Consider the following 27202-nt stretch of genomic DNA (forward strand, 5'->3'; position numbering starts at 1 on the left):
AGGACAAAGGCACCCTGCCCAAAAATTCGTCTTTTCCCTGCATAGAAGATAAATTTAACATCTTCCAGTTTTGCTCTATCGACAAGCAGGAACACAGTACAATGAAACCGAATTAAAGCAGCACTCACAACTTGGTCTTCATCAAATATTTCTATCACCACATTTGGTGGATTTTGAATCAAATTTGCAGGATCACCATAGATATCAATATCATTGAAAATTAGGGTCTGGTCCCAGGTTGGATTGAGAGTAGATTTGATGACTTCTGTTGTCTTGCTTTGATGAAGAAATGAAACATGTGCATACGGATCTAAAATAAAATAAAATAAGCTTTGAAATCCTCAAAAAGTGAAGGCACCTTAGGAGTGACTCCACATGCCACATCCCTTTGTAATGATCAGTGCACAGAAAGTATCCCCACATTATCCTTGCATGCTAGGGCTCTGAACTTTGGGACATTAGAGATATGTGCAATGTGGATTTCAGCATAAAACCAAATCATAGGTCAGATCTCACTGGTTTTCAAGCTCAGATTCAAGTTAGCGATTAAGCGAATCATTCTCAATGAAGGAAGGTCCACCTGAAATGCCAAATATTTTATCAAATTCCATTAAAGGCAGAAATGCAGTCAAAATTCATAAAATATATCAACTGAAATCAAAATGATTGGCTAGTAAATCAGGGTGGAGTCAGATCTGAAAATAAAGCTTAATCTTAATTGATTCACATGCACTATAATCGTTACGAGGAATCATCCTTGAACTTAGTGCTCACGTGTTGCAGAAATGATGCACACAGCTTCTCAAAGAACAACTACTAATTACAACAGAAGCACAATTGGTCTCAGCAGCTCTGGGCAATGAAGAGGATGTTGAAGGGCAAGAGAAGAAAACCAGCACCCTGATCACTATATAGTGACCTATCATCAAGGACAAGGTCATTGACAGGAACATCTCCTCACCTCTTAAGTTAAAAGTCCTGCTGACAATTCACTGTTCAAATTGTCCTGAAGAATGGTCACTGAACTACGACGCCAGAAAGAAAAAAACCTGAAGCTGATAACCCAAAATGTGGGTCCTAAACATACAACACAGTGAGGCATGGGCTTTTCATAATTTCAAATCTAGGTACACACACTTAAATGTGAGACTGAGAGAAATGTTGAAAAGAATTTCTGAAGTGGTTTATACAGTTCTTATAATGACAAAAAGGTTACTCTTCCCTGGTCACAAGGGCCCAAGTTGTCTGCCAAAATAAACAGGCCTTTCCCATAAAAGCTGACTGGTGGGTAAAAGGACAGTTTTGTTATGGATCACAAATCAAATTTTCCAATCTTCCCCGAGCACGTTAGGATGGGAAGAGGGAAAGGTAGAGAGAGAATTGGGAAACTGCTGTTGACTGCACAACATTTCTCCTCAAAAACAAGCCAACTAAAATTTATAGTTATGCAGCTATAGAATATACAGCTGACTAGCAAGTGCTGTCCTCCAGCACTTACTACCAGATTCTTAGACACGGCTCACAGCATTTTCACTCAGCACACGTGCATCACACGTCATGAACTCTGAAACTTTATATGAACAAGTCAGTTTCTAACTGTTGATATTATAGTTGCTTCCATCTCAGACATTAAAGAGTAGGCATCCCTGGGCTCTGACATTATCTATAGCTCTTAATCACCTTTATCTGTAGAGCAGGTACTTGCTCAACATGACTATTTCCTGTACAAGCTCTTGTAACCCAATTCCAGTTATTGTTTAGGTCATCTGCAGGTCAACCTTCAATAACTGACTGCAGAGTTCAAAGAAATTAACTCTTCTTTTGCCAACTACTTTTGATGCAGCAGAATTGTTTTTAAAAAAAGTGGGAGAATTTTAAATCATGGAAGGCTTGAGCAAATTAAAATTCACCTGTTTTTCTTAGAAAATGAAATTTACACAACCATAGAGAATGCAACTTCAGAGAGCTGCAACAGTCACAGTTAAACCTGTCACTAATCAAATACATCACTATTCAAAACCTAAAACACAAGAATTGGCTTTAAAACTAACTGCATCATTATCTGGGTGTGCACCTTAGTGATGAATTTTGTTTGATGTTTCCATGCAACAATTTGGGATGTTTTTCTGCTATATTAAAGGGCACATTGTAAATTCAAATTGTTACTGTTATCAGTGGTGTATTTGATTCCAGCTTACGATGCTTGTTTTGGAGAGCGTTTGGAAAAAAAATAAATCAGCCCAGAAAATTTTTGAACACTGGTTAGCAGAGAAATTTTATTATTGGGTACAGATTGTGTCAACTCCTCCAATAGTTCAGTAAATAAACTTCATCAGATGAAATCTGAGAATCACTTACCAGAAAAGCTTGTCTTTTGTCCATAGCAATCATGTTTCTGGCTTGAAAAATGTAGCAACGGAGGTGAAAAATTAAAGGCCCTGGAGAAGAACAGAATTAACAAAAAGGGTAAGAAAAAGAACAAGCAGGAGTGCACCCACTACACGAGCTCCTGTTAAACATATACCACAATCCACTTTCCATTCCCCACCTTACCCAGATGTCCCATTCACATCCAAATGCAAGGCAAGCATTTAATTTTATTCCTAATTGCCCTCAAAAAACAAAGTAGCCCATCTGCTACGTTCCTGCCTAATTGTTTTAAGTGATCTACACATCAGTTTGCAGCCCCTGCGTTCTCCTCGTCCCCCGCAAAGCTGTGTAGTAGTTAGCAAATATCATTATATATCTCATAAACATGGCCACTTCACCCAAACCAAGGATTTGCATTGTAAATGATCAAGGACAATGACCAGATGATGTAGGACTCCACTAGCTGCATTGAATCTTCCTAAAAAAAAATTATTTTCAGTCTTTGAACTCATCTTTTGATCCTTGTTTAATATATTACCTCCATATGGTTTAGTCTTCTGTAACAACCTCACGTATAGCACCTTATCAAATTCCTTCCAAGTATGGGGCACCAGTTTCCTTGTTACTTCCTTGTTATATAGATAAGGTTAACTATGAGAAAGCTGGTAGCACATTTGCCACTGATTCAGAAGGTTAAGGGTTTAAGTCTCATTCCAGTTTCTTGAACACAAAAAATTAGACTGAACAGCTCACTTTATGCCTCCTTAGTAGAGCACTGTCAAAAGGATAAAAATGGAGGCCCTATCGGTGATATCAGGTGGAATCGAAAGGTTTCATAGCACTTGTTTTCAAGGCCACTACAGAAATTACATTGTCCTGTACTGGGAGAGACAAATATCGAAGATGTTTTCATCTTTGCTTTCAAAGGACTCTCATTCACTTTCAATGATCTCTTCCTTTTTACATGCCTGCAAACCTTGCAGGTTTGTGTATAATTGTTCATATTTTTGCTCATTATTCTTAGTTTATTTTGTAGAATTTCTCATTCATTTGCCTGATCTTTAAAAGTTCTCAATTCTCAGACTTGCCACACATCATAGGCGAGCCATAATATACCACTCTTCCCAATGGTGTACATTCTACATAAAAGTGCACTTTTAGTTTTATATTGAGAATTATTGCTTAAAATGTTTGCTATTGACCATTACATCTTAATAAAATTTTCCTCCATCAACTTAAGCCCATAGAGTAGTTTAAATATGTACTCACCTTTACTAAAAAGTCTTTTAAAAGTACCACCTTAACAAGAAAGCCTTTACTATAACATTGATTAATATTGTCACATAGCACAATAATAGGTCTAAAATAGCCCTATCCACAGTTGATTTCCTGACAATTTTTTTGTTTAAAAACAAAAAATTGTCTAATTCATGTCATGAAGTTACCTTCCAAAATACTTCCTCCAGTTTAGTTTGCCATATCAAGACGGACTCTCTCTGGAGTAATTAAACACCCGAGCATCTCCGATTTTCCCAATTTGTATTCTGTCCAACACCGATTACTGTTACAAGTATCAAACCCTAGTTTCTTGACTGTGGTTATTCCATTACTCCATCCATACATATTCTACATCCTGATTTTCTGGGCCAATATGCTCATTTCTGTTCCCTTATCATTCAGGACCATCTTAGTCCATTTCTATTTTGTCAATCTTATCAAATTAAACTCGCCTAGAAATGCTTAGCTCCCAAACCTTGTCGTAATGCATCCACATCTCAGTAATGGCTGCAATATCAAACCTTCTATTCTTTTTGAGCCATAAATGATCTATCTGGTTGCAAATACTTACCCATTTACTGCTGTTCCGAGATGCCCCTACTGGTGCAGTTAAACCCAATGACAATTCTTAACACAACTCATTCGGATTATACTTAAATCTGTATCCTGGTCTGCAGATTGCACATTGTGAAATTCCACAGTGAAATACCCACAGTGAAATTCCTTTGACCTGCTACCACCAGCCCTCTGCCGCAACCCCACACCCCCCAGTCAATTATTCAATTTCCTTAGAGACTACCCAACAATACTGGTGCAAAATTGCATCAGACAAGCATTACACTTATGGTTTGAATGCTTGACCCAAGCCAATAGAAGTACTAAGACCACCTTCTGCACAATTAGCATCAACCCCACCCACTCAATCTTTACAAAATTTAAGCAATGGATTCCAACAGTTTTTGATGAATAACTACTCAAGACATAACCACTGTTGAACACTGATTGATGATCTCTCTATCAACCTAAGCATATAAATTGTAATAGCCAATATAAATGGGGATAGAATAACACTAAAATATACATTTTTATCCCTTATCCAGTAGGGTAAATACAGTGGCTTTAACATGTTGCTACAAATTGGAAAAACAGCAAGACAGATTGCTGGGAAATGATTCATTGGCCTCAGGGGAGAAGTGAAAAAATACACTGATGTCTGAATAATTTGTTAAGCATTAGCTTTTGGTGATTAATTTCATGCAAAGGAATCACCCTGCATTCCCCTTGGCAGTCCATCTCTCTATGGCAGGGCATTCAGAATTGTAAGATTTTACTTACGGTCAAAACACACAGGAGATCATAGGAGCACTTGATCCCAAATATAGAATCTGTTGGCGATTTATCACCATCCTCACTAGAAGATGGAGCCTTGAGACAAAAACAAACCATGAGTGACAGGCTTCAGGATAATTTATTTTCCTGAGTGTCCCACTTTACAGCCACAATCATAAAGGGAACAGTGAATTTTTGATATTAAACTAAAATAATGATGCAAAAGCATACAGATTCTCTCAAATCATAGATTGCAAGTTTCAGCCAGAAATATTTGTACAGAGGACTGAAGCTATGGAATTTTTTTGTTCCTCCTGCAGAGCACACAAGATATGAAAATGAATTACTTTAAGAACTCCATAATTTAATAGAATAAAAATCAATCATCCAACTCTTTTAATGAGGACACACTGCCACTACTTATCCAATAGGAATCAACACAAACTGATGTTTCACAGACAGAGGTGGTAATATCTGGTTTAAAAATATATGGGTAATTTACTTACAAGAGCACCTTCCAGTTTGAAGATTGCTGCAGCCCCTAATTGTCCAGATGGTGCCATTTTTCTTCTCCATCTTCTGCGTCTGTAAGTGTCCGATTTCCGCTGCTTTATGTGAAAGTTCCAGCCAATCAGAGATGCATATTCCCATCCTTCCGAATCCTGGTCAGATGACGTACCCTGGAAGTTTGCAGCAAGTTTGAGCCAAAAGAAAAATACTCGTGTCAGCTACAGGTAGTGACATTTTGTTTCTACACTACCGATAACTGAATGGTTGGTTGGTTTCTGCTTCATTACAATGCACTGTGGGCAGTAATTTTGCACAGATCAGAGGCAATATCAATACAGCTTATGTGAAAGGATATCTTTTTTTGAAAAAAAAAAGGAGAAATGCATACTTTTCAAAAAAGTACACAATTCAATTTCAGGATCTTGCCCAGATATGCTTTAGCAAAACAGGGAGCTTTGGCATTGCTCTGCTTGCAACTTTCAAATAGTTTTACTATCACAACACACCTTAGACGACGACACATTTTGCTGGACGTCTTTTTTGCGCCTTCTCACCCAGCGTCTACGTCTCTGGGTGTGATACATTTTTTCTGTTGAAACCCAGGATTTGGGTTTGTCATCTGGGGGAATGGTTATTCCATATTCCCAACCTGCAATGTGTGGAAAAGACAAAAAAAGAAAAAGTAGCATTGTAAATACAGAATTCATCAACCTCCTTATAAAACCTAGAAGCAGTAACATGCTACGCAGTCACATGCACCAGAAAACAGATCTACTAAAATACCAGTAAACCCAATGAAATGTAGTATTAAGATGGTAAAGTGTAGAATATGTACCTCATTGTCTTCTACAAAATGTGATAAGCAGAATTCATTATGAAATTCAACAAAAGATAAAACAATGACCACAGATTTTTCACTGTGTGAAATACCATGACATCCTGCAACTTCTGTTGTCCTTCATAAAGAGAAATTTTTCTAATATCCAGAAGGGTCTACAAAATAGTTGTTCAATTGCATTTTTGTTTACAAAATGAATCGCAGAAAGCAGCCATTTGGCCCAGAGCCCATACCAGGTAATATTCAAAACAGAGTCCCGCAGTGCCACCCTCTGAATTCTCTTTTCAGACTTGCAGAGCTTCTTGAACACCTCATTACTACTCAAGTGCTTTCTAGTCCCTAACCACTTACCACATAAATAGCTTTCCTCACATTATTCTTTGCTCCTTTGATATTCACATTCAATGTCCCTGGTCTTTCTTGTCAACGGGAATAAATATCTACTTCACCTTCACCCTGAATTATTTAACTACCCAAATCAAATCCCCTCCAAAACTTCTTTCCATAGAGAACAATGCCAGCTTCTCCAGTTTTTCCAACATAAGTCTCCTATTACTGGGTTTGTTAAAACTCTCAAATCCCCTCTTCAAAGCCAACACATCTTTCCTAAAATGTGGTACCCAGAACTTGAAAACTGTGGTCAAACCAGTGTGTTACAAAGATTGATAATGACTTCTTGTACTCTTTGCCTCTATTTTTAAGTCCAGGATCTCATATGCCTTTTTAACCACTCTCTCAAACTACCCTCCTACCTTCAAAGTACACATACTCCCACATATCTGTTCTTTCTTTCCTTTCAGAATGGCGCCCTGTAATCTACATTTCATCTTCTCATTCCTTCTAACAGAAGGTAGCATGAAACAAGCTTGTGTGGTACTCTGTACTTCATTAGCTAAAGACCTTAATATTTTGGCTAATGCCCTTTGTAAGGCATAGGTTTGTTTGCACTGTGCATGTCCCTAATATACACAGCCACATGCTGCCCCAGAATGAACCACCTGGATTTGCTACAGCCAGCTATTGATAGTTTTCCTGCCTTTCATGAATCTGTCAAGTTTACTTTGTGACAGTCAAATAAAAGCAGATTATTTTTTTCAAGAACAGAAAAAGTAGAAAGGAGTCTTCGTAAAATACTTAAAATTGAGGGGTTTTGGTAAATAAGGCAAAACAAATCTCCACTGGCCAAAAGGGCAATTAACAAAGAACACATCCAGATCCAAAAGCATGTGGCAAAACTGAAATAGCTCTTGGATTCAGTACAACTTTCACTGCCCTGTCATTTCTGGGTGCATTTCCTCATCATAAATCAATGAATAATACAACGGTTCAACACAGGAGATGGCCATTAGCCCCATTACATCTTCACCAATTCACCATTCAGTTCATTTAATCCCACAGTCCCATATCCTTGGATTGTTTTTTTGAAGATTGTTCATTTTATGTCTATCTGATTGAGCATAGCATTCCAAATCATTGCATTAATAACATCTTCATAGTTTACCACAATGTGTCATCTGCAAATTTCAGAATTATGCCCTACATCGAGTCATTCATGCAAATCAAGGAAGTGATCAGAACTGAAGTTTTGGAAAACAAAGTAATCACTCAACCAACTATTTTTGACACTTTGACTAACGATGTATCTTTTTAAAACAAAAAAGTTAACAGCAGTCAAGTCTCGTGTTACCTTTGATGGCCCTAATACTCAGCATTAACTACACAGCTCTCATCTGTTACCAGAAAAATTCAAAACTTGTCAAACAAAAATGGTAGAAGAAGGTGTTAAATTTATCAGCATCAAACCAACAGCTTTTAGCAGTTCAATGGGTGCAACAGAATTCATCAAATCAGCAGCTCATGGGCCAATGTGAAACTAAATGATAAAGATCTTCAATTTGTGCAACCAACAAACCCAAAATGATGCAGGTAATATTTATAGTCTTTATTTTGGAATATATTACATTCCATGAAAACCTCCAAAATTGGAGGAGGACAGTTGTTCAGAGTTTAACAATCAAATTAAGATTGGGGAATTTTAAATTGATTCAAAAAACATCTCTATAAAATCAACATATTTCAATGAGTAAATACTTTCAATAGCTCATGCTTCCATTCTGCTTCAACACTTCTCCAATAATTCCCCACTGACAGCAAGTTCTGGGTTTTAAAGTAGTTAACTTCACACTTAGCATTCTAGACCATACAAGTTCTGTTCAGTAGCAATGAATTGAAGAAACACGTTCAACTTAACCAACCTAGAATATGTGCACACGGTATTTTCTAGTGTACAGATCAAAGCTTCCAGCCTGCATACTAAAACATATGGATCAAGAATTAAAAAGCAATACAGGTCCTCGCCAGTTCATAGCAAGGTTCCGTTCCTGTAATCCATGTGTTACCGGAACAGTTCTCAAGTCAGATATGTGACCACAAACAGAGTTCCCAGGTGGCAGAAGGTACCTGCAGCCCCGCAGTGGCCAGCAAATCCATCCCACTGGTCTCTCAAACACTCATCATATGTACGGGCTGTACATAAATCAGTATTTGTAACCTAGAGAGGGCCTGTACAGCATCTTGCTGGTCATGTGTTGTCAGCTGATCTTTGAAGTCTTTGCAAGTCACGATTTCAAAAGTATTTAGAATGAACAATTAAGCATTTGTGTGAGTTACCCAAGCAGAATTGATGTATGCTGAATAAGTTGTAATAACACATCAATACTATTCACTGATTAACTTGAACCAGGACTAATTATTAAATTCATTTTGAAATGAAAACAACAATAATGTTAGTGAGATGAGGTTTAAAAGTGTGGTTGGATCTATATGAATCATTTTTTAAACTATTATTTCACCCATTACAAAATTAACTAGAACAGAGGGAATTGCAAAAATGACCTGGAACAATAAATCAATGGAAACTTGCATCTGCTGTCTTCCACCCTCTCGAACCAAACAGAGAATTATTCCAGAAGTAGATTGTAAAAATTACCCTGCTCATCTACAGCTCGATTGACATCATATACCCACTCATCCATCCAGTTCCAGCCAGCTGGAGGCTCAATCTCTTCTTTTGATGAGCTCTTTTCTCCATTCTATTAAAAACAATTAAAAGCAATGTTTAAGGAACAGTGAATGAATCAGGATTGGAAACAGCTTTACTTTAATAAATTGGAGTAGACTTCAAATTAACAATGGATTGATTATTGCAAAAAATTCAAAACAAGCACAATGCAAAATAGCCACAAGAGAAGGATTTGCAGATACTACATCAGGCACCAACAAGTGGTTCAGTAATTCAAACTCCAGTTTGCAAGTGGTCAGACCACAAGAGGCAATATTGTCTACAAGCATGAAGCAAAGTTGTATTAATAGTATAGAGTGAAAGTATTCTGAATGAAAACAAGCTCTTTTGGTTATAGTTACAAAACATTTGTATTCTTTACATAAATATCTCACCTGGCCCATTGACACTGCTCAGAGCAACTCAGTATATTATATGGCTATAATAATGCATGGGTGTATTTTGAGTCACATTTTCAATTTGAAGAGTTCATGGGATTTGAGTCATTAAAATTACACAAGTGACTCAGGAGTCAAACAAGCTTTATTTGCTCAGTTTTTGCAGTGTGGGAGCTTGCACCATCCTGGAACTTGTGGCAAACCAGCAAACTTTCCAAGTATCCCACCTTATAATGCAAGACTCAAAACTGAACTCAAAATTGAACTCAAAATTAAGCTCAATAAACCAGTATTCAAAAGATAATAAATGTTACTAAATGTTAGTTAATTATGGATGGAGAGCACACGAGACTATACAAAGTAACCCTCAAACCATGCTCAGTTGGTACCTTTATTAATTGGAAAATCAGTAATACTATACACACCACATCAGTAAAAGGCTCCTTTGCCAATTTCCATTCAGCTCCAGGATAGCGAGAGTTATTTTCGTAAACTTCATCGATAAATTCTGTGTGACCAGCATCAGCTTCTGTTAACAAGCTTAAAAATAAAATGAGCCACATTAATGGTGTACTCTGCATGAAATGCAGATGATCCATCTCTTTCCTTCCCTTCTCATTGGGTTTGCCTACTAATCACATTATTGGGTTTAAATGAATATGCAGCCTCAGGTCCTGGTTGTTGGCGTAGAATTCCCCCTTTTTGCCTCCTCAAATGGATAATTCATAGTGACCGGGGAAAGTTCAGGAGTAACTAGGTACTGGAAAAATATTTTATCCTCCTCCCAACTAGGGTTGATTGAAACGAGTGCTACTGAGGGGTTTGAAAGCTACCACTGTAATGACATTCCAAAGTCACATGGAAGTGCAATTTTGCCAAAAGGGAATTGCTCCAGAACAAGTGCAGCATTAAATTAAAATAACATCCATATCGAAGGGAGTCTGGCCTCAGCACCTTATGCTGGGGGAGAATCTCACCTTTCGGTCCACTGTTGGACAGTAGGTCAGCCTCTAGCAAGAGTGCACATTTCCACTCACCATCTACACCACATAAGTGAGAGGATCCAATGATTAACAACGCTGAGAATTAGTGCAGCTATTTAGATCCCGTATTCTGTTTGCTTTGGGCAAGAGTGTTTTTTTTAAAAGAATCAAAATTTTACATTTTTTATATTTGGCAAAATGTACTTTCAGCTGAGTTTTGGGTGATGCAGTACAATAGGTTCAAAATCTTTTCTCAGGTAAAATTGTTAGGGACTGGGGCAGAGGGGAGGGGGTGGTTCAGATGAGGAAGGAGAAATGACTGCACTTGTGCTGATCTGTACCAGACTTAGTGCACGATTTTTAAATAAAAATCATTTATCATCAAGATACATGAAGTTCTCATTAATTGAGAAGAACAGTAATGAAGCATCTACTTTGTTTCTATGACACCCAAATTCTGCCCAGAGTAATTCCTACTTGGCCGTGATCCCTTCTCTCTTGCACCCTCACAGGATTCCAATAATCCGATATGCACAGAACTCAAGCTTCATTTATTAATCCTCATCTACCCTCAGCCCCACCTCAAACTCTTCAGATTTTATTCATTCTTCCATCCATTGTATTTTGCACGATCAGACACCTTATCTACATTCTCCAGGGTTACTATCTGAAAGCTTAGTCAAATTTCTCTTCATTTATGATTCAAGTTAACATCCCCCAAACTCAGCTACTATGGTTAAAGAATCATTACCCATGGGAAGAAGCCACTTAGCTCATCAGGACTATACTTCTCCACAAAAGCTATTCACTTAGTCTAATTCCCTGGCTCACTGTAGTCTTGTGATATTCCTTTAGATTGTACTCTATTGCCTTTACTTATTCTTCCTTCCAAAATACAATATTTTGCATTTGAGATCATTTTCATCTGTCACATGCCTGCCCATTCCACACAATTTCCTCCTGGATAGTAGAGAAACCAAGGACTGCAGATACTGGAATCTAGATGTGGCCCAAGTGTGGCCCCCTCTACATTGGTGAGACCAAACGCAGTCTAGGTGACCGTTTCGCAGAACACCTGCGCTCTGTCTGTAAACGTAATCTGCATCTCCCTGTTGCCAGTCACTTCAATTCCCCCTCCCACTTCACAGATATGTCGGTCCTCGGCCTCCTCCACCGCCAGGAGAATTCCAAGCGCAAACTGGAGGAACAGCACCTCATTGTGTGTCTTGGAACATTGCAACCTAATGGCATGAACATTAAATTCTCCCACTTCAAGTAATCCCCTTATCCATGCCTCTTTTCTTCCTTTTCCTAGCCTTTTTTCCTACACCCTTTTTTCCCCTCTCCTTACCCTTGACCCATCCACCAGTGGATCTGCTCTCCCCTCCTCCCCTGCACTTGCCCATCACCACATCTTACCTGCATTAACTTATCACAACCTTGTGCCCACCTTGCCTCCCCTCTTTTTCCCACCTATCACTGAATGCTTTTCCCTCCTACATATTGGGCTTCCCTTTTTCCTATCTGTAGTCCTGAAGAAGGATCCTGACCCAAAATGGTGACGCCTGCTTTTCTCCACGGACACTGCCTAGCCTGCTGAGTTCCTCCAGCATCATGTTTTTCATCCTCCTAGATCTTGATGGACTTCCTCCTCATCTACCACACTTCTAACTTATGTATCACCTCTAAATTTTGTTATGCTGCCTTGTATACCCAAGGCATTAATATACAATCAAAAAGCAGTTCTAGTACCAATATTTGGAGAACACCACTGAATATCTTCCAGCAGCCCAGGAATAACAATTTACCATGGTTATTTCTGGTCACGGTCACTTTTATATCCATGCTCTTGCTGCCCAATTTTTCCAATGGGTTGCAGTTTTGTTGAATAGCTTATTATGAGCAATTTTACTAACCATCTTTGCAAAGTCCATATACACAACTTCAACTGCATTAACTCAACTGATTTTTTTTTTAAAAGAGTAGTTAAGAATGATTTGCCTGCAAAATATTCCTGCTGGGTTTTCTTTATTAATCCACACTTGTACAAGTGACTTAACTTTTGACCCCATCACCTCCTACCAGTTGCCCCAGCACTGAAAATTAAATTGATAGACTTGCATTTGCCAGATTTTTATATTTGTTATGATGAGTGCCAATCCTGTAGCTTTCAGACACCACTGCTAAATCTGGGGAGGATATGAAACTTTCTCACTAAATCTGCCAGGCTGATCTGGATATCTTAAAAAAGTGGTCGAGAAATGCAAATGATTACACAAAAGCCACATGAGAAATACCAGTGGCTAATGCTGTAGTGCATCTTGTGGTTTGCTGCCACCAGCTGACAGTACACTAGTATCAACAGTAGTTTCAAACTGCACACAACTCACGCACACTGGCAAATAAAGCCCAGTTAATGTGTGCCCCCTTCTGGTCAGAAATTAAGTGGCAGCCACAAGAGGTAGAAAATGTCACACAAATTGGATGAAGTGCTAAGGGAAGTACAACATGGTGCCCAAAAGTGTGCAGTCAGCAACAAAGCAATACCCACTGACCTTTTAGGGGACGAGGGATGGGAAAGCTTGAAACAAAGACCAAGCAACTGCTGGCAAGTTTTCTTTTTTTATATATACATAAGAGGGCATTCAGCCCAAAGACCATGCTGGCTCAGAGCAAACTCATTCCCCCACTTATTCTCTCTCACATGCCCTTCAACTCCACCCTGATTTTCCCACCACCTCTATCTTCTCTGGCCTACCAGCACAGATCCACATCAAGGGTAATTTACAGTAGCCAATTAATCTACCAACCGGCATATCTTTGGATGTGCTAAATAGTGCCAAAGAGGAATTAAACATGATTTCTCCAGTGATGGTAATGGGATTAGGCAAACTGATGGGGTTAAAGGCCTACTGGCCTAGAAGGCTTGCACCCTAGGATGTGGCTACTGAGATAGTGGAAGCTTCAAAAAAAAACCCTTAGATTCTGGAGAAGTACTAGAGGTTTGGAAAACTGGCAATGTGAAATTGTCATTCAAAGCATGAGGCAAAAATCGGGCAACTATAGGTCATTTAGCCTAACAATTATCAATTCTAACAAGTTTCTAACAATATACAAATACTAGCAGCACAATTCGGAAATTAATCCAAGCAAGCGGAGTCAGAATGGCTTCAGGAAGGGGAGATCACTTGTGATACATTTATTAAGAGTTTAAAAGAATTCTTAACCAGAGTACATAAAGTGGAACCAATAGATGCATTGTATTTGAACCTCCAGAAGCATTCAACAATGTGCCTCACAGAAGTCACAAGATAGGATCCCATGGTGCTAGATGTAATATTGGCATGAAGAGAGTATTGACTCACAAGCAGGAAGCAGCAAGTGAAGATAAGGGTTCATTGTCAAGATGGTAACCTGTAACCAGTGAGGTACCATAGGGATTAGTTCTGTGACCACAACAGTTTTACGATAACATCTTACTGACTTGGAGAAAAAGAAGATAAAGGCATGGTTGGTGTATTTGTGGACGACAAAAGAGGTGGAAAGGAGAATTGAGAGGAGGATACAAACAGTTTACCAGGAGCTATTGATAAGTTAGATGAACAGGCAAAAAAAATTGTCAAATGGTGTATAATGTGGAAAAATGCAAAGTTATTCAGTTTGGATACAAGAATAGTGTTAGTGAAATGGAGAGAAAAAAATTTTGTAGAAAGCTGCAGCACCAGTGATTTGGGGCTTCTTGTGCGTCAAACTTAAAGTCAGCACACGAGTGCAGCAGATAATATGCAAGGCTATTGGAACCATGGCCCTAATTTCAAAGGGGGGGGGGGGGGGTCAGAGTATAAAAAGTGAAAGTCTTACTGCACTGTACAAGGCACCACCAAGACCACACCAAGAATATTGCAAAGAAATTTGGTCCCACTATTTAAAGATATTATTTCATTGGAAGCAGAGCAGAGAAGGTTCAATAGGATAACATTGGGTAGGGAGGGATTGCCCCATAAGGCAATGTCACTGGAGTTTAGAAGGATGAGGTGATTTTTTTTTATTTAAAAAAAGACAAGATTCCTCGGGGAAGTGGAAGTTAAGGTAAAATAAGAGGTCACACATGATTAGTTTTGGGTTTTATATGCCTGTGAGAACCAGAATAAAAGATGAGGAACCAATGTAGTATATTTGGATTTTCAGAATGCTTTCAACAAAGTCCTACACAGAAGGTTAGTCAACAAGGTTAGAGCACTTTGAATCAGGGGAAAAAGAATTGGTTGTCAGATAAAGCAAACAGAATGGATTATTCTCAGGTTGGCAATCTGTAACTAGCAAGGTACTGGAGGAAATTGGTGCTTCAGCTCAAGCTTTTCACAATCTACCCATCAACAATTTAGCTGAAGTGTCTACGTCACATTTCCAAGTTTGTTGCAATACTAAACTAGGTGGGATTGGAAGTATGGAAGAAACTCAAAGACTTTGGGAGACAAGCTGAGTGCGTATGAGAATCCATAAGTGTTACATAAATGGTAGAAAGTTAGTACTTAGAAGAGAAGAGTGGGGTTCATGAAGGACAAATGTGAACTTGCACATGGATTCTGAAGACCGTATTAAGGGACTAAATGGTGGAATGGGCAGGTGGGCAAAGCTAGAGAGTTTCTCCGATAAAGGCTGGCACAAGATATGATAGGCCAAATTGCTTCTTACTGCACTAATCATTCTGCGATTCTAGAACAAATACAACTTTTTTTTGAGTGCTGTTTACTTTGCCTTCAGTGCAAGTAGACACCCTGCTTGTGTTTGGGGAAAGGGAGATGAGAAATTAGTGAATAAAGACGAACTAACTTTAACTTTAAATATGTTGTACACACACATGCATAGTCTGGTCAAAGATGCAAGTAGAAAGCAAAATACTTCAGTTTTCTTCTGCAAGTTATTTCTATATTTCAAATCACATTAATTATTTGGCATTAATTTAAATTGGTAAAAGGTCTTACCTTCTTTCAGGATCAACAAACCAGTCACCTTCCCATTCCCAGCCTTTTGGAGGCATGAAGCTCTCTTTTTTCAGTTTTATTTTACCAGTCACATCAGAAAACTTGTGGCGTCCCACAAGCCCACTAGTGCCCCATTTCCCAGCATCTGCATTTGGTTTTCGTACTGCATGCACATACAAAAAAAAAATCAGGCTTAAATGAGACAGGTAGTAATATTAAGTAACAACTCCCAATACTGCATGAATACCAAGTGTAAATTTAAGATATATGATGTAGGCAACAATCATTAACTGAGTGGGATTAAACAAAATTAAACATTTTTAAAAATTATAAAGTGTCAGTGACTGCTCAAGCACAAATATGTTAACAAAACTGAACTCCGGAAATATTAAAAGCCAAGACTGTTGACCAAAATGTATTAAAATAGGCATAGCATTTTAGTGAGCTGTTCCCAGACCACCACAAAACCACTTTTTAAATACTCCTTCCTTTTGCTGTGAGGAAGTGACAAAACATGTTCAAAACCACATTTCACAAGAAAGGAAAGATATTAGCAATGACAATATAACCAGTGGTTGGATTAAAAAAAATCGTAAATCACACCATCAACTAACATATTAAAAAGAGGATGCAAAGCCAAATTTGACAATTATCAAGGTATCACTAGGAAGATACCTGCCAGAGCCTTCCAGAATCATGTGCTCTACCTTGCATAGGAAGTACTTTGAGTCCCAGTGAGACTTCAGATCATCACTGGTACCAACAGAATTTCTGCATCTAGGCAGCTGCAGGAAGTGGCAAGAACACCAGGAGATGTACATGGCTTTCATCAACCTGACCAGAGCCTTCAACTGTCAATGAGGCGGCTTTGTGGAATATCATGCCAAAGTTCATGCAACCAAACAAATTTCAGTGTTGCAAGATGATTTGATGACTGCCTTCAATGTACCATAGATCTACCAGAGACATTTGTTATCTAAATTGGCACAAAGCAGTTGTGTACTGGGATTCACTCACTATTTTCCTAGCAGCTATGAAAACAAATTTAAATATCTGCCACAGGACAATTGCATCCAATTGTTTATTTTTCAGAAACAAAGCAACATCAGCAACAATAATCAGGCTCAAGCACACTAATGATTGTGTTGTAGTTACATAAAACAAGGACCACCAGTAGCCCACATCCATATATCTGAAGCTTACAAAAGCCAAGGAGAAACAGCAACCTGCTCCAAGTCCAGCATTCAGAGCCAGCAACGATGCACCTCAACATTAAGGAACTCTGCCTACTTTAGTAACCCTCTTTCCCAGGCAAGGGAAACACAGGCATTGACATACACCACAAAATCCTGTGTGCTGTCCTTGCCTTCAATAGAGTGGCTAGCATGGAGTTTAACACAATCAGCATACATACCAATTTTCTAGTTTACCAAGTAAAACTCTCCACTTGGGCAACTTACAGAAAACACCTGAAAAACCAGGAATGCTAGCATCAGCTTTTTCTCTACAAGATCCTCCAAGCAAGCTGAAAGAATCACTGCACTGAAAACAGTGAACTTCTAGAGGCCAGATTCAATGCAAAGACTCTGATTATCCAAATGCAGCTAAGATGGAGTGGGCACTACAGTCACACCTTCTAGAACAATTGCTGCACACCCAACTCACCAATACAGAAGAGAAATTGAAAAGATCTAAAATAATGCTTTTAAAACACCCTCAAGACAAACTGAGCACCAACATCTCATGATGGAAGTCATTAACCCAAAACAAAGCTTCCTACCATCGACTTATCCAAGTATTCCATCTCCGAGGAAAACTCTCTCACCTGGTCAGAAGTAAATGCCAAAAAAGTACAGATAACCATCTCATAGTAATAAGAGTAGCCAAACTCAGCCTTCTCACCAGATCTGTAACTTTTGCCAATGGGTCTTTGGATCTAGGATCAGATGCTTCAGGCCCCATAAAACAAAACCTATAAGTGATTATCCTTGACCTCCAACACAAGAACAACTTCAGTCAGGTCTACCAAATCATTCTATATTGATCATCTTGGAATGCAGAATCCCACTGTTCCTCAATAAGCACTGAAAATTGCTCTTCCTGCCAATTCAACATGATTCTTAGTTATGCAAGGGGACAATTGCCTAATAGAACAAGATCGACTCAAAACTACAATCCTTTTCACTGGGGAACAGTTATTTACATACAAGGTACAGACAATTTCATGCAATGCTCAAGGGAACCCATCCATTAATTTGCATATAAAAGCAACAACCAGTTTTTTTTAAATGAATGAACACAAATTTAATACTCCTGCTTTATGAACTCTTGCTCCACCATTTAGTAAGATTATGGTTGATCTGAACATTGCCTCATCACCACGTTCCTGTCTACCAGCATTTCACCCCCTTGCCTCATCAACCATTTATCTAAAAATGCCTTACAAATATTCAAAGACTCCTACCGACCATTCAGGAGCAAAGACTTATGACCCTCCAGAAAAGAAAACTCTCGGCTCATCCTGGTCTTATATGGCAGACTGAATTTTAAACTGATGCTCTGTCCTCCCACAAGCAGAATTATCCTCTCCACATCCACCCTGTCAAGTCCACCTCTGGATCCATAGGATTCAAGTCACCTCTCATTCCAAAACAACTGTGCCCTGCAACATAATTTGTTTCTCTATCCACAGATGCTGTCCTGAACCTGTTGAGAATCTCTGGCTTCTTGATTTTAGAAACAAAAACAAACATGCTTCTGGCTTACCAATTCTGAAAATACACTGAAGTTCCCTTCAGAAAAGCTGTTGAATTTTTTCTCCACAGCTGAAAGTCCAAGCCAAAAACGAACACGCAACTGAGTTGGTATTTTAGAATTTTTGCTTTTGTCTTCCACGTACTAGAAGAAAGAATAGAAGGATTAGACCAAATATTCTTCAGTGAAATCTGATACTCAGAATTTTAAGTAATCAATTATGATCTTTAATTCCTCAAGATGTATCAGTCTTCAAGAATCAATCTGATGACCAGTACATTATGTGGTGTGGTAGCAAACCAGAGAAATTACATGCAATCTTTCAGGGCAGAGACAACCTCAGTCACTTGTAATAAGCCTGTATTACAGTAGAGGCTATAGGTAAAATTAGATTTCCGTTGATGCAAGTGAAATCAAACCATGAAAACATAGAATAATGTATGTTTAATGCAAGTGACAAGAGGATGAATTCCAAACCATTAGTTTTCAGTTAGGTAACAGGCACTACATTGGTAGCCCACGAATCCAAAGCCCACCCCTCCATCTGCATCACTTCAGCTTTTCAGTCATTTGCTCCATCCTCCCTGTAATCTGACTGCAGAACCTTGTCCCTTTTTCTGTTTATACTTGACCTCGAGGTACAGGATTAATGTTCTGCAACTGCACCATGATGTCCTTGAACATGGCACCTGGGAGGCCACACCTTCCTGGAATAAGATTTGTGGCCACAGAGACAACTATCAACTCCCCACCTATTAAATCCCTGAGAAGTGTTGCTTTTGTTTCTTCTGCCCACAATCTGTACAGCCAGCATACATCTTTGTCTTGCTTGCTCAATAATGCTGATTGCCCATTGGTGAATAATGCAGAAACTACTTTTTGTTGCCCTTAAACTGATAATACTAAAGTTGTCAAATATGTGAAAACATACTTGACTCTTGATTAACTGCTGTATTTGTGTAACCAACACCCACTGTTCCCTATAGATCCTGAATAGGAAAGCTTAAAAAAAATTGAGATACAGCTTTTCAGTAGCTTGATCTAGAAACTCAAAAGCTGGTTCCCAACACAACCACCCCCACATGGTCAGTGTTGACAGGCCAAGAACTACTTATGATTATTGTTGTTTGGGGGGGGGGGGGGGGGGGGGTGGTGGTGGGGAAGAATAAAGGTGATGGTGAAAAGTTGGAACCTGAAGTTCTCTTTTATATAACTTTCCCCCCAATAACTCAACATGTCCATTTTGCAAACACTAAATTATATACTTCAGATTTTATGACAAAGTGGATTTGTGACTTTCATAAAACTGAATACTGTACTACATACAACTTTTTCACAAAAACCCAACAGTATGAAGAAATTAGATAAAATCACTGGTTTTAGTATATTACAGGCACCTGAAGTGCCCAAATTCTTTTCTTTTATTTACTAAAAGAATATAAGAATACAAGCTGTTAATTATTTGAAGAGGAAGAAAGAGGGAGTTGAAAGTATATTTTGCACAGGGAGATTTAAATTTGTTAAGCAATGAACAGTTTAAAATCACTGCTGAGGCAGTGGTTGGATCAAAAACTCAGTTAATCTCCGGGGCATGTGACCTTTAAAAATAAATTCAAGCCCTTACTCTTCTAGGCAGAAGACATCCTAAAGTTGGAGGTGAGGAAGTGCAGTACATCTTGAAAATGGTACAATGTATTCCTGTGATGGAGGAAACGATGGTGGATGGGGTGCCAAACAATCAGGCTGCTGCGTTTTGGAATGTTGTCGAGTTTCCATATATACAACTAGGGAGTATTTTCCACTTATGTTGTAGAAACCTCACCTCTGGGGAGGTGAGGTTTGTCACTTGCTGTAGGATATGATTTGCTCTTGTAGTTACAGTGTGTAATTGAGGCTGGTCCATTTAAGATTCTGGTAAATGATATCCAGGTCTTGAGAGGGTCTATGCCTACAAGCAGCATTTATTGAGGATCTGTGAACAGAACTAAGCATTGTGCAATAGCCAACAAACAATCCCACTTCTGACCTTACTATGGAAGGAAGGTTATAAGTGAAACAGCTGAAGATGGTTGGTCACAGGCACCATCCTAATAAACACCTGACGTGACTCCCTAGCAAAAAGACGTTTACCTCAAACAACCAAAACCATCCATCTTTGCACTAGGTCCACCTCTCAACCCATGGAACAGTTCCCCTTGATCCCCAGTGAGTTTTACAGGGGCTCCTTGATAACATGTGCAGTCAAATGTAGCACAATGTCAAAAACAGTCTCTCTCAATTCACCTCTGGGATATAGTGTCATCCCTGTCTGGACATTGAATGAGCCTAGAAGCCAAAAGGTTTCTGGAGAAACAAACTGACCATTACTGTGTCGGTTATGGTTATGTAAGTGCAACTTGATAGCACTGTCAATGATACCTTTCATCATATTGCTGATGAGAGGATAATTAGCCAGATCAGTGGACAGAACACATTCAGGTAAATGTTCCATATCGTTAGATAAATACTTGCGTTGTAGCTGTACTAGAACAACTTGGCTAGAGGCGTGACTAGTTTTGGAGTACAAGCACTACAAGCAGATATGTGGAAACAAAAACAGCAGATGTCAAGGATCTGAAACAAAGGCAGAAAATACTGACAAACAGATCAGTGGAGAAAGACAGAATCAACCTTTTGGGCTGAAGACCCTTCATCTGAAGGGAAAAAAAAGAGATGCAAGCACTTTTAAGTTGAGAGAGGAGGAAGGTGTGGCGAGAACAGGGAATGTCTGCAATAGGGTGGGGAGTGGGGAGTGGAGAAGACCAGAGCTATTAAGGTAGAAATTACTTTCAATAAAATACATTGAGAGACAAAAACTTGAAACAAAATTACAACTTCTGTGGAGGAAAACTAAAAGGTTACCTGAAATTATTCAGGTCAATATTAAGTCCCATGACTTCAACATATTCCAAAAGGGCCAATGTGCTCAGAGATTCCTTGGTCCACTCCACCAGTTTCACCAACCACTTCCTTCTCACGGCCTATTCCCACGACTCTGCAGGAGAAGCAGCACCTGCCCTTTTACCTCTTCCTCCCCCGTCATTCATGGACCCAAAATGTCCTTCCCATTGAAGCAGCAATTCACTTGCACTTCCCCAAATTTGCTGTTTGCATTCAGTGCTCGCAATTTGATCTCCCCTACAGTGGGGAGACCAAATGTAGATTGGGTGACCACATTGTGGAACACCTCCATTCAGTCTGCAAGAGCAATCCCAAGCTTCCAGTCACTCATTCCTACTCTGACTAACCACCTACATTGCTCCAACAACACTGAATGTAAGCGAGGTACAGCACTTCATCTTTAACCTGGGCATGTTGAAGCCTTCCAGACTAGATGTTGAAATTCATAAGCTTGGGTAACCACTTTCCTTCATTGATGCAGTTCCTCCTATGCTTTAAATTGGTTTTGTTTTTCTTTGTCACCATGAAGTATTTTACAGTTGTCACCTTGATAACTTTGCTCTGCATCTTATCACAGGCATTCATCTATCCTCTCCACTCTCCCCCTCTGCAACCTTGAACATTTTGTTTTCTCACTTTTCCAGATCCAATTAAGGGTCCTTAACCTCAGCTGTTGATTTGGTTTCTCTCCCCATGGGTGCTGCTTGCCCTGCTGAGTACTTCTGGTATCTTGTGTTTCCATGACAGCTGGGATGTTACCTGGCCCTTCCACTTTTGCTATAACTGGTGCTCTTGAGTTTTTGACATTGCAAAGGCAAATCAAAATTGGCTAAAGACCATTTCCATCTAGAAAACAGGGTGCATCACCTACTCAATAGTTCTAGCCAAGAATGGCTTAGCCTCCTCTCTGGCACTTACTCACTTGGTTCTGCCATTGAGTATAGGATTGTGCTCGAATCAGTTCTCCTCACTACTGTTTAATTATCCGCCACCATTCACCTGGATATGGCAGGATTGCAATATTTTGGTCTGATTAGGTGGTTGTGAGAAGCAATGGACAATCTATTGAATGCAGCATTTGGTGACGTCCTCAACCATTAAGAACACCTGCATCCCACTTCTTGTCCAAGCTCACAGAAAGTAGACACTGCTTAGAGACTGCCCAGGTACCCGAGGAATTGTACTTTGCCCAAATTGTTAATTTCAGAAGGAAAAAAAGATGCCCGTCAAATTGGGTACAGGATACTTCAATCATATAGAACTTTCCCAATCTGCTAACACGATTACGCAGAAAAACAGCAAATAATTGTTTCAACCACTTCAAGGTATCCACTACAACTATGGCAGAATAACACTGCAGAAATTTTAATGCATCGTTTCAGCCAACTAGTGATGTAATTTCAAGAGATCCTGGGGGGGAGAGAAATCAGGAAAATTTTGGCTTTGATTAATGGTCACCTTTGCTAGTAACAGCTCAACTAGCACCAAGGTTAGAATGGTAAGCTAAAGCAGCACTTGGGTTCTAAAAGTTGCCAAGGTGTTCATTTTTACCTTATTTAATATTAGGATTAAAGAGAAACTGATAGTTAAAATCAACATCAGCTGGTGACGAAACAATGCACGATTTAGCACATTGACCTCAAGTTGAACTGCAGCCATTCAAAAGCACCTCAAACATATAATTCTAGAATTTCAGAAAAACACATTCTTCTCTAAATAGTGTACACTACTTGGAAATATATTGCCATTCCCTTATTTATAATCAAAATTATGGAGCTCCCCATGTATTGCTATCTATAGGAATCCTTTGATCACATTGACAGCTGTGTTTGATGTGGCAGCACACCAGCAATTTCTCAAATGCAGTTTGGGTTGAGAAGTAATTGTGTTACTTACCAATGATACCAAGATCTCAAAACTAAAAAGTTACTCCATTGTACAAAACAATATATTTTCCCTAGGGTGACAAGAGCTAACATGAGGGGACATAATTATAAGGTGATAGGAGGAAGGTATAAGGGGGATGTCAGCGGTAAGTTTTTTTTTATATACACAGAGTGGTGGGTGCGTGGAATGCACTGCCAGCAGAGGTTGTGGGGCAGATACATTAGGGACATCTAAGGGACTCTTGGATATACACATGAATGATAGAGAAATGGGGAGCTATGTGGGAGGTAAGGGTTAGATAGATCTTAAAGCAGGATAAAGAGTCAGCACAACAATGTGGGTCGAAGGGCCTGTACTGTGCTGTAGTGTTCTATGTCCTAATTAAAATATGAATATTATATTTCAATATGCATTATATAATATTTCAATATGCATTATACAATTAGATCAGACATCTGGGACATGACACCAAAATGAGTTCCACAGAAGTTTTATAAGATAAAAGCAAACAAGTGCATTACGACATGAATGCCAGCTATAACACCTATGTCTACCTTCAAGAATATGGTCTGCGTCTTCCCACAGTATCTGCCGCAGGCTTCTTCACTTGTGGTTGAGTAAAGTAGGTCATGAGCCGGAATTCGCGCAAAAGCAACTCGTTTCTCATCACATATCATCCAGATGATAACGTCAGGCATGCTATTTTGTGGCTGTTAGAATAAATCAAAAGGAAGATCTTTATAAGATAAGATATCTTTATTAGTCACATGTACATTGAAATACACAGTGAAATGAATCTTCTGCGTAGAGTTCTGATTTACCAGGAGGCTCTTTCTAATTCGAAGCTCTACAGATATGTTAGGGGATGAATGTGATCTATGTTATTTGAAGAACATGGCTCCAAATTCAAACCCAGGTCTATGCTTATTTAGCGATTAGCTGGACCTGCAATAAAGGTTTTACCAAATAAAAATAAGCAACCTACCCCAGCACCTGCAAAGTGTTTATACAATTGTGCATGCTTGGTACACAAAAATTAAACTGATTGTGATGCATCCATGGCGATGATTAATTCGCTGGTACCCTAACTCACAAAAACGGGTAGTGACATGACAAGTTCAAAATTCTTGTCCAATAGCAGAGATAAGTGGTTTAATGAATATTAAGGGTAGCTAATTTCCCCAATGTGTGGAGTACAACTACATCACATAAGTAAAGTTGTTACAATGAAGTAACAAAGTAAATCAGGTGGAATTAAAATTGAGATTAAGTGAAACAAGGCCTGTGGATTCTGTTCTGACACCAAGTTGCTTCACCAGAACATTGATATGATTAAAACCAAATATATTACAGATGCTGTAAATCTAAAATAAAATCAGAAAATGCTGGGAATATTAAGCAGGTCAGGCTGCATCTGTAGGAAGAGAAAGAGAGTTAATGTTTCAAGTTGAAGATCCTTTGTCAGAACTGGGAAGAAGAGAAAAGAAACTCACTAAGTTGCAGGAAGGGTGGGTTGAGGGCATTTGTCCATGATGGGGTCAGCCAGGTTTTACCCCATCGTAGGCATCCCCCTCCTCCATGCAGTTTAATGAGCCTCTTTTCTCCCCTTTCCGGTTGTGACCAAGACTTTGATCTGAAATGTTGAAGATTTCTCTTACCACAGATGTGCCCTGACCAACAGAGTATTTCCATAATTTTCTGGTTTTAATTGTTATGATTAAATGTACTCTGCAACAAACAGAATTATAGTTCCAAAATCTATACCCAACTAGAAAGGAGTAGGAAAAAAACTAATCACTTTATTTTCCATTTCTTGCTCAGAACGTGAGATAATGACTCTTGAAAGTTTTCTGATGCCTTGCAATATACACCATGTGAACTTTTTAAACCAAATACTATAAAATGCTGGTTTTAGCTTTGACCTCACAAACATCACTCAAAAGCATCACATTCCTTGTCTAACATCTATTCTTAAATCTCCAAATTAACTATTCCACTGAAAAACATACTTTTGGATACATGGTCCTTTGCAATTCCCCTTATAAACCTCACCACTGAAACACTGTCCCAGCCCACTCCTTAAACCTCACTTTTTGGACAAGCTTTAAAGTTTTTCCATTCTCTCTCAAGTTACTTTAGTATTGAATTTTATTTGATAGTACTACTTTGAAGCATCAAGGCATTTGAAAGGCACTAAACAAACCAGAGTTGCATATTACTATAGAGTTAGTTTTCAGTTAAATACAGATATTATCCAAACAATCAAAAAGTTCTTTTTCATGACTGATAGAATAAATACAGTACAGTTATGAAGATGGAAGAGAATACAAGATATAATTGGAAATTTGAGCACTAACCTCTTCAGCCAACAACTTAAGGGTCTCCAGCCAGCCTTCAATATCAGTGATTGTTTCCTTAGGATCACTTGCTTCGTTTCGCAATCTTGTTGCGGATTCCATAATAGACACCAGTGCGCTTTTACGCATCTTGAGGATTTGCAAATCAAGCTGTGTTACATTAGGTTTACCTTCAATATTTGGCAAGGGCTGGCTGAAATCAGGAGAGATTGAGATACAAAACTCAGTAAGATCATCGATGCCAGCCAAGTTACTGCTTAGCCAAAAATGTCAACTGAAAATTTAACAAGTCAGGAAGTAGCTGGTGCTTGATGTTTGAGTTTATAAAAATAAGAATGGAATGATTTGAAGTAACAAACTTGTTCCATCAAATTGGATTGCAATGTTAGTAACTAAATGAAATCTATTCAATTATTAAACTACTTCTTTCAAATGAATTTCAATGCATTTTAAATATGACTGATATTGGAAAATCTGCCCTTTAGTTTTTTTTTCCTATACTTCTAGAGTTTAAGATTTGAGAGAACTGGTTAGATATTTTCAAAGCTTATCCCAGCAAATCACTTAAATGAACGCAATCTTATTTATTGATGCTCGATCTATTGGTGCAAATGGATCAAAATATCAATAGGCTTAATAAGCTTTATGCAGTTCAACTACCTACTACATATAGAGCATTTCATCATAGGACATTTTTGAAAAAGTCTCCTGCTGAAGGATGCACTGAAGTGGAAACCTGTTACCAATTGTGGCCCAATGACTCCAGTGATTTTATTTTCTCGAAATGTGGACAACAGTCAAAAGATTGAATTTATATGGCAAAACTTCTCAGATTCTTGTAATATTTGGCATATGTACAAGTCCATTTCTTCACTCATATTTTACCAATTTCTCCATCAGGAGACAGCATAGCTATCTGGAATTAGCTACATCAGAATTTACTTTCATGATGTTGGGCAAATTCTCTTAAATTTTACCTGCATTCTTCTATAACCTGTTCAATAACTTTGAACCAGAATTCAGCCAGAGGTTCCTCTGCAACTTTGGCTTGTATAGCAGTCTTCAGTTTTGTCAAGTTCACTTCCTAAGGGGAAAAAAAAATGTACCTTTTCAGCTAACTGCTGAGTAAAGTTGAATAAAATGCCAGCTTTAGATAAGGTGACTGCATGTACATTTTTGTTGAACTCCCTCCATAAGCTTCAACTATGATACCCATCTTAATGCCATAGTAATCACACAATTCAAATTGGCAGTGGGACTTCTGCAACGATTTAAGGCAGCTCTGTATGCAAAATTTCTTACATGGTTATTCACTAATTGGAGAGAATTACTTTATCACCGATAGGAATGCTGCCTTGGTGGAAGTTGTGCTCCACAGCAGCAAGAACTGCTTTGTTCATATTTGCAGCTGGTTACTTACTAAAAGGGATACATTCAACAGCATGTTTAAACAAGGGGCCAAATGCACAGTATCTACACTGGCCATCAAGGCTCACAGGTGAAAGAGGATAC

General features: G+C 38.7%; 1 protein-coding gene across 1 annotated transcript in view; it reads right to left on the reverse strand.

Moving 5' to 3' along the window:
- The window catches only part of LOC127576924 (myoferlin-like), a 183359-nt gene that overhangs the window by 90797 nt on the left and 65360 nt on the right, over nt 1–27202 (reverse strand). The window contains 16 exon segments of the mRNA XM_052027748.1: nt 2–37; nt 129–310; nt 2359–2374; nt 2377–2438; nt 2909–2999; nt 4984–5073; nt 5484–5657; nt 5994–6136; nt 9315–9417; nt 10210–10324; nt 15753–15894; nt 15897–15915; nt 18519–18650; nt 23888–24043; nt 25691–25883; nt 26668–26774. Of these exon segments, the coding sequence (XP_051883708.1) occupies nt 2–37; nt 129–310; nt 2359–2374; nt 2377–2438; nt 2909–2999; nt 4984–5073; nt 5484–5657; nt 5994–6136; nt 9315–9417; nt 10210–10324; nt 15753–15894; nt 15897–15915; nt 18519–18650; nt 23888–24043; nt 25691–25883; nt 26668–26774 (1761 nt within the window).

The sequence above is a fragment of the Pristis pectinata genome, chromosome 12 (assembly GCF_009764475.1).
Source record: "Pristis pectinata isolate sPriPec2 chromosome 12, sPriPec2.1.pri, whole genome shotgun sequence".
In the NCBI taxonomy this organism is placed as follows: Eukaryota; Metazoa; Chordata; class Chondrichthyes; order Rhinopristiformes; family Pristidae; genus Pristis; species Pristis pectinata.